The 12,504-nt window shown below is 43.7% G+C and overlaps 1 protein-coding gene across 3 annotated transcripts in view; it reads right to left on the bottom strand.

Annotated features, from left to right (window-relative positions):
• Window positions 1-832: 832 nt before the first annotated feature.
• PSD3 (pleckstrin and Sec7 domain containing 3) overlaps window positions 833-12,504 on the bottom strand; it is a 116,305-nt gene continuing 104,633 nt past the window's right edge. For all 3 annotated transcript variants that reach the window (XM_071424704.1, XM_071424705.1, XM_071424706.1), the window contains one exon: window positions 833-10,209. In XM_071424704.1, the coding sequence (XP_071280805.1) occupies window positions 9,997-10,209 (213 nt within the window). In that variant the 3' untranslated portion in view covers window positions 833-9,996. The remainder of the gene's footprint in view (window positions 10,210-12,504) is intronic.

The following is a 12,504-nucleotide window of genomic DNA, read 5'->3' on the forward strand; positions in this document are numbered from 1 at the left end:
GTCAAACATTCACAGAAATCTTGGTAAGAAACGTCTTCCTTATTATTGTTCCAAGTACAAGCTGCTAGCCCAGTTGTAAATCTTGGGCATGCCCCATCTGTGTTGGACACATCCTCTCCATCCACCCTGTGACCCACCCTCCACAAAGCATACCATGTTGAGCTATGTCCAACCCAAGAACTGCAAGCATAATGCTGTTTGCTGTGTGTTTTACAGTGTTTCTCCTTACTTTGGATAGGCACAGTTTCTTAACCACACCCACCTCTGCCTTTTTACACTCCATCTTTTTCTTTAGTATCTGACTCTTCTGCCTGTCATGGGTCCTTTCTCCCCATGCACCACATCAGCAGCAATTCCCAGCCTCAACAGTGACCTCCTCATATAAGTGTTGAGATCAACTCCCAGTCATTTCTGAACAGCTGTTTGCTGCAGCTTTGCTCCTTTAATCCACATGCTGGCACACCTGTTTTAAATCAGTTAATTCTCTTCTTGCTGTCTCTTCACAGCAAGCAGTGGTAGCTCTGCAGGCTATACACCCTGATGAAACTGGAATGGGTGCCACCTCTTGTACAGGTGCAGAAGGAAGAGAGATGTGCTCCAGCTGCCCTCACACAGGACTAATGTGCACGAATTGCCACTGGCTCCATTGGTTACGCCAACTGCAGGTCAGATCCAGACTGTAAGGCAGACAGTACACATATGCTTCAGCTCAGGAAACCTTGAAACTACTGACTGCCAAGAGTCAGAAGCGGGACAGTCATTCACTGTAAAGTCACCTTCATGTTCTTAGTTGTAGGAGCAACTGTTAGGGTTCAAATAAAAAACATTCATCTGCAGAACATGAAATACATTTGGTTTATTTCTTTCTAAAGTTTGTACATATACATATATCATTATACATATGTGAGATCCTTCAATAGGGTTGCTTGAGTTCAATGACAAAGATTATTGGGAAGCTTGCAGGCTCTTTGTTGCCCGTAAGCAACATTTATTCCAACTTATAAAAACACAGAGGAACAGAGTTATAGTCAGGAACATGGACACAAGAGAGAAGTCTACTTTTTATCTCACAGTTTCAATACATCAAAGGCAAATTATTTGTCTGTATACTGTAGGCTTACTTTATCAGCAATGATAAAATAGAGGAAAATATTTATATACAGTCACCTCAAGTGAAAAATAAAGCAATGTAAACTTAAATTCCAAAATATTATTTTAAATGATATAACAATATCCCCAAAAGTCCTTCTTCCAAGGAGAAGAGGACTGATTAAGTGCCTTCATTTATCAGGAAATGATCATTCTAGTACCAGATACATGAAGCAGAATAAGGGAGGGCATCCTGTGATACCTGTAGAAAAGAGTGACAACTCTGCTTCAGGAAAGCATCTCTGTGTAAGCAAGTATATGTTTGAGTCCTTATGGACATCAGCAGCACATGGAAAAATCTTCCCTGAACCAGGGCTTGACTTAAGTCTGCACAGCTCTGACTCTAACCACCAAGTATGCTTTTCTGGCCATGCCTATTCCCAGGGACAAAACAGGGTATCCTGGTGGTAGGATAGTGTCAAACCTGAGACGATGACCTCCCCAAGAGTCAGAACAGCAAGTTCCATGCTGCTGGAAAAGATTTAATGGCTACCTCAATATTGTTGCTTCACAGCAGACCAAGAAGTTACCACAAAGCAGTGAGACTGGGACTGTCTCTAGTGTATTACATGAAAAACACTCCAGCAATTCAGTGATGAGAGTAAACTGAATTCAAGGTTACCAGAAAGAAGGTTCCTACACATCACAGAAGCAATTGGAGACCACCCAGAGGAAAGGTCTTGCAAGGACTGTTGTCAAGTCCTGTAAGGTTAGTTCTGCACACAAGAGATGTATAAGGTGTATGTACATGCATGTGCAAAATGTTTTTCTGCATCACCACTGCTGAGAGTTATGCTTCCCATTGGCTACCAAGCAACATTGATTGAAAATTCAGTCCTCTTTCTCAGCCTAAGGGAAAACAACATAGCAACAGCTCAGGTGGAGGGTAAATGACACTTAACTGTGACTCTGAAAACTGACAGTGCTCACCCACATCTTCCCACCACCATGGAGGGCAGGAAACCCAACGGAGAAGCCCAGTATGCGAAAAAAGATTACAGGACTGCAGCTTGCCCAAAGCAAGGTGACACGGTGGTCTTCTTAATTTCATTCTGAGCTGCAGTTCACTCACATCTCAGTTCTGCAAGGCGCAATCACTCTGGCTGTGGTCCAGTGAAGTGCAAAGGTATAGTTTCACTATTGAAGTTGCTCAAGTGCTTCAATGTAACTGCATGCTAAAGAGTTTTATGACTCCATGTAAGAATCACACCCTCAGCTTTTGCTCTCTCTTTGCAAGAATAATGCAGATCGTGCTACTGTTGCCCTTACTAGAATGCAATAGGAAAACTCACTGGGTTTCCCTATGTCTTTTGCCCCAGACCAGCAACTTGTTAAAAGGTTGTTCAATGCTCTCAAAAGAAACCTCTGGGAGGCATAAGAGATGCCCAAGACAGATATTTCAGCCCTGTTGCTCTTCTCTTCCCTACTGATGAGCCACTCTTCTGGAAATTTGAACAGTTGTAGAAAAAGAACCCCTCACTACTGCTGTACTGCTGTATCTGCAGGAGACATCACAGGCACCTGTCCTTCTTGGACACTTTGGACATGATGTCCCTTTGCTGAATTTTCACAGAACAAGGTCAACGTTTTCAGAAGTAAAGCTGTGTATTAGATCCCCAGAGCATGATTTTCAGAAGAAGTCAGCATGGATGCTCCTTGTACAGGCATCAGTTGATATAAACTGGGAGAAAGTCAGCCCAGTGTTAAGCTAGCAGAAAATTCCACCCACTAGCTCTTGCTTAGACTCTCAAATATATGCCTTGCTTTCAACATGCAAAACAACAGGCAGCCCCTGGTGGACAACACATGAAGATCAAAGCAGCTCAAAGTATATCTTAAATCTGCAAAAGCTCTGATAGCTGTTTAACCTCACTTGAGAACAATTAGAACAACAAGCATCCTAACAATGTTTGCAGCTGCTGAATGCTTTGACCAAACAAGCCTCAGAAAAGAACAGCAGGTTCTGCAGTGCTGAGCCATAGAAGCCATACTATACTTAGGAAATACACACATTTATAGGCATCAATTAAATATGTTCACCAAGTAATGTACGTCTCAGAGTGTACCTCACACAGAGGAGTGATTTAAAAGTTTTTCAACAGCCAAAAAAACTCTGTCCTTTTAGCCAAATTATAATTCTAGACTCAAGTAAGAGGACACAGTTGTCATGAATATGTACAAATTTAAAAAAAACCCCAACCACAACCCACCCCTGTTCTCATCCTACAGTCTTTCAGAATCTGACAGCTCTGAGTATGAGAATTTCGTAAGTGTGTGAGTTAAGACTTATATTACCAGTAGAGTTTGCGCTGTGTGGTGACACAGACTCGATAGCATTTATCTCCCTCTTCCACCAAGAGGCTAAGGGGAGTTGGAGGATTTTGTGTTAAACAGGTTTTCATGGCAGCTTAGCCAGCTGCTCTGTCACTACACCATGATATCAATTGGCCCAAGCTGAAACTTTGCCTTTGTAGACAAAAATTGTCTTCTTGTGCTAGTCTCATTTATGTGAGTTACAGACAGGATCACTGCCAGAGTGGCTGCTAATTACAGTGGTTTCTGTCAGAGAAAAATCCTGCCCTTGTGGCTTGTTGCATTTTCAATGCTTGCATTGCTAAGTGATGTACCTTTGTTGGTCCAAATAAACCTCTGGCCTGCACTCCAGCTGGTTTCTGGCTCGCTTTAAAAGCAGATGCCATGGGAGGTCCCTCATTGATTAAACATCTATAATTTTTATAGAATAATTAAGCGCTCAAAGGCAGGCAAGAGAGAACACATTGGACTAGTCTAAATTTGCTCCTTCTGACACAAGGGCGAAGTCAGGTCAATGGTCCAACCTTTGTGAAAGTTCTTGCTTGCATTTGGTAAGGGATGGGCTCTAATAAATAACTAAAACACAACCTTAATTCAACTAACTAAATATTTGAGCAAGGGACATTCTCTCAGGCAAGGCTGGGCCTTTCAATGTTCAACTCTATGCTGCCATCAGCAGAGCAGATACTCCCAGATGGCATTCAGACTTTTTCCAATGACCTCTCCTCCTTGCTCTCATGTTAACCAGTCTTCTCACAAAGGGACTGTGGTATCCCTGGATAGGGGTGAGAAAAGCAGCAGGTGGTAAAGATAGCTCCTCAAGCAGCACAGACTAGAGGAAAAAGGAAGCCAGCATTTCTCATTACCTCCAACACTGAGGGCAATGTTAGAGCTCACAGTCTCCAGCAGGTGACCAGCCATGGAGGGTGGCACTGGCTTCTTCATACAGCATCATTGTGCTGTGCACTGATGCTCAGCTCAGGTGGTAGCACTTCTCTGAAGGCTGACAAAGCCTCTTCTTCCTGGAGCTCAGGTCTTCACAGTGAAGCTCCAAGTGAAGCAACCCACTATGTTATACCTATGCTGCTGGGAGAGCTCTGGGAGAGAGGACAGGAGAGGCCAGACTGCTTCTATATGCACTAAAAATATCCTTTAAAAAGCACAAGCTGCAGATTAGCTTTTTCTGAGACAGCTTCTATGGTTCATCCCTCTAGGAAGCCTAGATACCAGATGCTGAGACCACATGCTGGGAGCAATGATTGTGCTCTGACAAGAAATGTGGACTTTTTAACTGCCCCCTCAGAGCAGATGTGGTGTCCCAGAGCCTGCGGAGAGTAATACTGGAGAAAATTTAAACAAGCAGCAAGCTGCAAGATTTCTTGTCATAATATGAGTATACTGCCTTTGACCCAGCAGAAGCAGCCAGTGTTTCCAACCACCTGGATACTAGAAGAGTAAGAATGTTGCAAGTGTCTGGTCTAAGTGTGGGAAGGGCGACTTTGCATCCCCGCAGTATACAACTAAAGGATCACGGCAGTCTAAAACTTGGTCTCACACCTCCCAGCTATAACTGTGGCTGGAAACACAGGCTACCAACAAGCAGAGTGAAAAAGCTGTTCACAGGGTTATCCACTCAATGCAGCACTGCTTCAGAGCAGGTTTTCTCAATGCAAGATGGGAGAGTCAAATTTTCTGGATTTCTGCAAGCATGGAAGGAAACAGACCTGTTATACAGAAGCAGCTGAGGTGCTAAGATGACAGACGAGAGCAGCTTGTCAGAAAAGGAGGAGGAGCTGTCAGACTAACTGTAATAAGACCAAAATTAATTTAAAAATTGAGAATGCAGACACAGTAAGCAGTAAGCCATCTGCAGAGAAAAGCCTTTCCCAATTTCAAGGAGAACAATGCCATACAATGCCTACAAGAAGCCTGATGATAACCCTGTCATCTCTGACTTCTTCCACTGCCATAACCACATCTTCACTGAATGGCCTACTCCAGACAAGCAAGAACCTCATTTCCCCACTGGAGAAAGGCAAAAGTTTTGGCTTTTTCAAGCCAGAAAAGCAACCAGCCTTGTTATCCAAAGGCATTGGAGCTGTGAAAAGTCACTGAACAGTCCCTGGAGGTCTGTTGGGCCAAACTCCTCCACAAAGCAGGGCTGTGCAGAGCACAGCTCTCCATGAGAGCCCCTTAATACAGACAGACTGCAACCTGGGAGCAGGCAGGATCAGAGGGGAAGTATTTTAGTGAGGAGCTGTTACTAATCATTAGAAAGTTTCTGTTAACCATTCACAAGTGACTGGCTACAGATGAAAAACTGAGTTGGCAACACAGCTGAACAGCATTCCCGCACAATTCTGCTGCATTAATCACTCTGCTGGCTGACTTATCTCTCTACATCAGCTGAGGATACAACATAAATACTGGATTTAGAAGCTGTAGTCATGTTCACTGGTTCATGCGTAATTTATCTGCAAGATGCAGACAAACACACAACTAGTCCAGGGAGTCTCTTTTGCAGCCACTGATGAAAAAAATCCATCTCAAACAGTCCCCTGCATCCTGCTGAATCTTAGAGGAGAGTACGGTTTTGGCTTCAAGAGAGTATTTCACCCACTTTGGTTGCTGGGTGGGGAGAGGGGAAGGCAGCTTTCCCCTTCTCCATCAGCCCTCTGCTGTCAGGTGCAGACTAGTGGGGCCCTTTCCTGTCTCTCCTCCCTTAGCTGGGGATAGCAGACGGTTCAGCCCCTGGAGCCAGTAACACTTCAGAGCCGGGTGGGTCCCCCCAGAACCAGTGTCTGCACCTTAAGGGGAAGTAAGGAGGTGTTAGCCTTAGCCTGCTCCTCTCTTTGCATCCCCACTCTCTACATGCAGACAGAGGCCTTGCCTGAGCAATGATAGCACACTGGAGCAGGAAGGGTGACAGGGAAGGATGGCACCTCTCTGCGTCACGAATGCAAAGGCTCTCCCACATGCACACATGCTCATGGCAGCCAGCCAGTAGCTCCTTACACTGAGTACACCCAGGAAACTGCAGGCTGCTCCAGTGATTTGTAGCTCATGTCCCAGAGGAGGGCTGGAAACCAGCAGAATATTCTTACATACTGCAACCAGAGCTCCTGAGTCGCTGCAGTCAAGCACTGATCTTCCCTAGAGGCAAATATTGCCGCAAAGAAAGGCAGGGTGCAGGGTACCATGCAAACCTCCCTGGTCAGATTCTTAATGGTGCTACTCAAGGAGATGCACCACTTAGACCACCTGAGAACCTGCCCTATCCTATATAGTATGATCAGGAGGGAAAAAAACTAATTACAGTACTGATTGGTAGAGGAACCTATTCCCAAGGGAGGGCAGGAGTCTTAGACTTTTGCAACAGGATCACATTTTTTTCTTGTTCTCCAAAGCATGCCTGGGATGCTTATACATTGTAAAGCAACAAAGGAAAATGGCATTAATTAAAACTGGAGCAGAAACTATAAAAACTGGGTAAACTGATCTGCACGCCTCAACAGTCTCAGCAAGACTGCTCTAAGCTCAACAAATGTTTAATGACTAAAAAATGCAAAAATGAAAAACTGCATTTGATACATTCAGATGAGACCTAAAAAAAATACCCTATCTGTTTACAAGTATACATGGAAATAGATAATAAATAATGAAAAAAACATCCTTTTTGCAGTTCACTTTTTGATTTTTCCTGTTGCTTCAAATCGTCTTTTCTGCAATGACTTTGAAGAGGAATTACCCAGTTTCTGTGTCAAAGCTGGAAAATGCATTTAACAGGAGTAATTTATTTTTGAGCTCAGCAATTTAACTGGAATTTTCAGCAACCAAAATACGTTTAAAGCCAGGGAAGAAGAAAGTTAAATGTCACTTCTTTGCCTTTTGAAGCACTGCACTCCATAAATACAAGAGGTTTGCCAAGCATGTTCTAGCCTGCCTTCAAAAGATCATCTACTCAACCCAACCCTGACAGCCAAGCAGGGCCATTTATAGATCTGCACCTTTTTTTGGGTTTTGTTTCTGCTGCATGTATCCTATTGTTATATAAAATAATTCACAGAAGGATGTACTGGTTCTGGCCAGGACAGGGTTAATTTATGCAGTAGCCTGGCAGGATCATGGCTTGGACTTGAAGGTTATTCTATACCACTTCATGTCATTTTCCAGAAACAGGAGAAGATGTCCCTCCTGGGTCGGAATATTGGGAAGCAAATGGTTGGGTATTGTTGGGTTCTGCATGGTGAGTATTCTTGAGCACTGTGTTATTAATACTGCTTTTGTTTACCATTCATTTTCTTATCTCATTGCCATTTCCTGTAAATTTTGTTATCTCAACCTGTGGTCTTTGCCCTTTATGCTTCCAATTCTCCTCTCCAGCCCACTACAAGGATGGGGAGGAGAAGGAGGGAGCGAGCAAGGGCCACATAGTTTGGAGAGTCTCAGTGGGAACACTAAATACCACTCCTTAATCATAAAAGGGAGGTCAAGTTTTCTTCCCAGAGGTGTATTCAGCATTCCCCAACTGTGGCAGATGCCAGATGGATGCGCATCTCAACATCACTCATGAGAACAGTCTCATCTGGCTTCGCTACCAGGCTGCAGCTGCAAGGATCCATTTGCCCCAAAACCTCACATCTGAGAATGCAACATCACTGTTACAGCCAACAGACAGCACAACACCACAAAAGCTGTTGCATGGTGGTACTCAGTAGGGAAGGCAAGTCATGCAGTGGCTGTTAAGGGCCTTTTTTCTTTGATCACTCTTAGTTCTGCCCACTGGACTGGCAGCTCAATAAAACTAGATGAATTGACTTGGACCCTTGGGAAGCCTGACAGAACACACATCCACTCAGATAGCAATTTTTCTGATGTATGGCCCTTTGACTACTTGGGCTGAAAACACCAGTGCATTTCTAAACAGTCCTTGCATTGATCTTGATGTTTCTATATGCATCAAGAATTGCATTCAACAAGAAGGTTGTCCTGTGCCAGGCACAACAGAACAAACAGCAAGGAGCAATTTTCAACTGGCCCTCAACATTATCTCCCAAGGCGCTCTGTGGGAAAGGCCAGTTTGGTAGTACTACTTCATATAGGGAAAGGGTGACACAAAATGGGAGAGACCTGTCCAAGCTCACCCTGTGGGCCAGTATAAAAACTGAGATTAAAACTCAGGTAACAAGTTGGGTAACAGGAGAGCCAGCACTCTCTGCAGAGCCATGACACTGCCCAGACAAGAAGGGCTGGCAAGTGGGAAAATTATTTCTATGTCATCTTTCTGCTCTCTGTGCCTGAAAAACTGCTGGCCACCCCAAGGGTCTATGGCACAAACAGGGGCCTTTCAGGTATGGAAAGACCTACCCATGGTGGTCTCTCCCAGATCTGTGCTCCCCTTGGAAAGCCTGGCACAGGGTATGGAGGAACTGTGAGGAGGCACCAGCCTCTTCCACCTATATGTGAGCTAAAGAAGGAAAATGGAGAACTGAGGAGAATCCCTTCTGAAGAAAAAAGGCAAAGTGCTTTGTCACTATGAGAGGAATTGAAAGCAGCTCTCTTTGCACACCAACAAGGAAACCCCCAGAAGGGGAAGCAACAGGACACAATATATCATAAGGCTCTATATAGCAGCTAAGTGAGAGCGTATAGTTAAAAACTACACAGAGGCCCTTTGTCTTTAATATATATAATTAATATATAATGCTAATGGCTGACATCTACAGCAGCCTTCTCTGCAAATAAATGTGAAGCCCAGATAGCCATTCCAACTGGGTAATCCCTAATCTTCCTGACTGCAGAGACAGCATGGGTTTGGATGCCTTCCAGCCTGCAAACTCAGGAGAAGGCTCCCTGCTTGGGAGGAAGCAAACAAATTATTCCAATGCCGTCATCTCAGCATTGCCAGAGGTTTCCAGGTTTCATTCCTTCACACTCGCGAAGTGTCCAGGGTCAATGCAGTAACAATAAGCGACAGTGACTATTTACTGTACCACCTGCTGCTCAGTACCAGTACCAACATGCCTTATATTGTCAGGAAACTAGTGCTCCCAGCACCCTAGCCTATAGTCAGCCTTCTGCAGCTGCATGTTTGCACAGCTTTTCTCACAGCTACAGCTCACATTCGCAGCACTGCAGCACTTGTCCAGTTATTTTTCCCACCCACCATGTAAATAAAGTGACAAGTGACTTGAGAGATGAAAGCCACATGCCGATGGGAGGAGATAAATGGGGAGGAGACAGAATAAACGTCACAGCTCTCTACCCCTTCCCCAGCTCCTTTAGAAACAGAATAACACAAAAAAGTCTCAATGCTTCAACTGCTAAATGATAAATTAACAAAGCAAAGCAAAGCAGGAGCGAAGACATCTCCCACAATCTGCACAGAAACAGCAAAATATACAATAGAAAATGTCACTAACACCCCATTCAGGCAGATGCACTTATTTTTTGTGAATGACAGGTTATTAAATGAAAAAATTTTGACCACCAATACTTTGCTGCATGGCTGTTCCCCTAGTTGTCATTTCCACCCTAAGTGACCTTCTGCTTAATGCTGGGTGTTTCTGGCCTGTAGTCCTTCCTCTCTGAGACATTGCGTTTCACCTTGGCACTAACTGGAGACTCCTGATTCAAAGAAGGACTTGAGTGGGATTTCTTCAGTCCTGGTGCATCGTTCTCTCCTCCGCTCAGCAGCTCCTTCACCCCTTCTTTCAGTAGGCCAACGTAAATCTCATAGCGATTTTTCTGGGAAATGAAAAGAAAGGCCCAAATTAGTCTGGAAGAAATTCTGCAGGGGCACATGAGAGACCACCTCAGTAACTTAATGCTTTCTGCTAGCCTTGAAAGCCAGGAGCTCAACATGTATGCGAACAATGGTGCCTAATGTGAATATGGACAACAGTGGCTAATGTAAATTAAACAAAGAGGATTTCAGGCAGACTGAGGCCTGTGTAATTAGAGGCACTCAGTTCTGCAGCACACAAATCCTGATGCTCCAAAGAGTGTTGGCTCCCATTCCAAGTAACACCATCAAATGAAAGCTTGCTACTTTAGTCATGCTGAGACAAAAGCTGTGCTCACTCACACATACTGAGATCCTATGTGCTCAGGCATGCATGGAGATAAAGTGCACTAAACTAAGGGACAACAAAAATCCTGCTCTGCTGCAATCCTCCACTCTCACCAGCAGGTCCTGCTTTTCTTATCCACGGGGAAGAAACCAAAGCAGGGTCTAAGTTCAGACTGTACCATCATGGCCACCACTAGGCATGTGGGAGAATCTTCTAAAAGGCCAGACCTTAACAAAAAGGAGCAGATGAGAAGGCTATGACAGCAGCAAGGCATGTTTCCCTGCTATGTCACTCACAGGGAATGATGAAGGTTGCTGTCTGTCCAGACATTTCTATTTTTCAACTGGAAAAAGTTCACTTTACTGTGCCCCATTCCCATTTGTTCTATTCCTCATCTGGACTAGAGTTTTCCCTCTCCAACAGGAAGGTTTCATTCTGTTTGTTCCAATTGCATCATTTTCCACGAAACAATTGGGCAAGGAAGAAAATGAAGGTATGGTAACAGAAGACCCCTGAAAGGTCTCAGAAACAGATGGGGCAGAAGTCCTGAGAACAGAGCAATCCACTTCATAGGATTTATTTAGTAACTTGCCCCTGATATATCCACTTAAAGACATGGTGCAGGCATTATAATTACAGCGATCTCAGTGTGCTGGGAGTCAGGGAAGGTGGATGTAAATATCTGTACTGATTGTTAACTTGTATTTGAAAGTGGCAAAACGGCAGCCAAGCTATTATGTTCCTGACAGAGGAAAAAAGTATTTAAGAAAATATTTTACATTTTTTAATACAATAATAAAGTTCTGGTAAAAACATTTATTTAAGGGCAGGAAGTCAAAAAGCTCTGAAGTATGAAATACAAAGGGGGAAAAAAAGAAGAGAATGTGACTGGCTTTTGAGAATCCTTTGAATAAACAAACCCTCACAGAGGAGAATCATAACAGAATCCTCCTACAAATTAAATAAATAAGCCTTCCTATGATTTCCATATCTGGAGATGGAGCTCCACAATGTGAGAGACAAACACACAAAGCAGGTAAGATGTGTCATTTAATAAAAATGGAAATGGAGAAACAGCAAGAACCCTGACGATGATGAACTGAGTTGATGGATGATTCATCACAAAATGAACCAGACGCTTCTGCAAAAGGCCAGCCAGTGCTCTTAGCTTGGGAACAGCATAATATCATGAAATTGAGAGGGGGGGCTTTACTGTTGTACGTATTTATGCTTTTACAGATCCAGTAAACACCACCAGAGTCTCAAGACTCGGCAATCAGAACGGAAATCCAGGACCTGCATGTGTGCAAAAGGCCATTTTCCCCTGGACTTTGTGGACCCTTGATTTCTATTATAATTAATCAACACACTTCTACTTTGATTTCAACCACAACAAAGCTGGTCTTTCAGTGACCTGACATTTGAAGTTAGGTAAATGCTACTGGAAATTTTGCTTTAAAAGAAATCAATTTGGCAATTTCTGTCAAGAAATAAAACCACAGAAGTCGAAACCATTCAAAAGCTTCTGCAACATTATCTCTGAAGAATGAATGCACATAATAATGAAGTATGAAGTAGCCGCACATTGGTATTCTGGCTTCACCTCTCATCTGACAGCACTCAAAAGGTACTTCTCTAACAATAAATTTTCTGCAATAAGCAACGAATTTTTTGCAATCTTATGCAGTACTTCCTCAGAGAGCAGGCAATGAAAGCTGTTCCTTCCATGCTGGGTGTAAGTAAAGACACCATCAAAAACAAATGCTACTGGCTGCATACCTGAACAAGGACCAGTTACCTCATGCTTCACCTCCCCTCCGTCTCAATTGTCTTTTGCTAGGAACAAGAATGAAGGCATCACCCGTGTGTAAACAAAAAGAAATTGTAAGGACCTACAGAAAAGGAAATTGGCATCTTCCTTCCTAATGGTACTAGGCTGCTACCTTAGGGACTCACAGGACCTTTTAGC

Source organism: Agelaius tricolor, unplaced genomic scaffold (assembly GCF_023055355.1).
Source record: "Agelaius tricolor isolate 1412-34295 unplaced genomic scaffold, bAgeTri1.0.p SCAF_4, whole genome shotgun sequence".
In the NCBI taxonomy this organism is placed as follows: Eukaryota; Metazoa; Chordata; class Aves; order Passeriformes; family Icteridae; genus Agelaius; species Agelaius tricolor.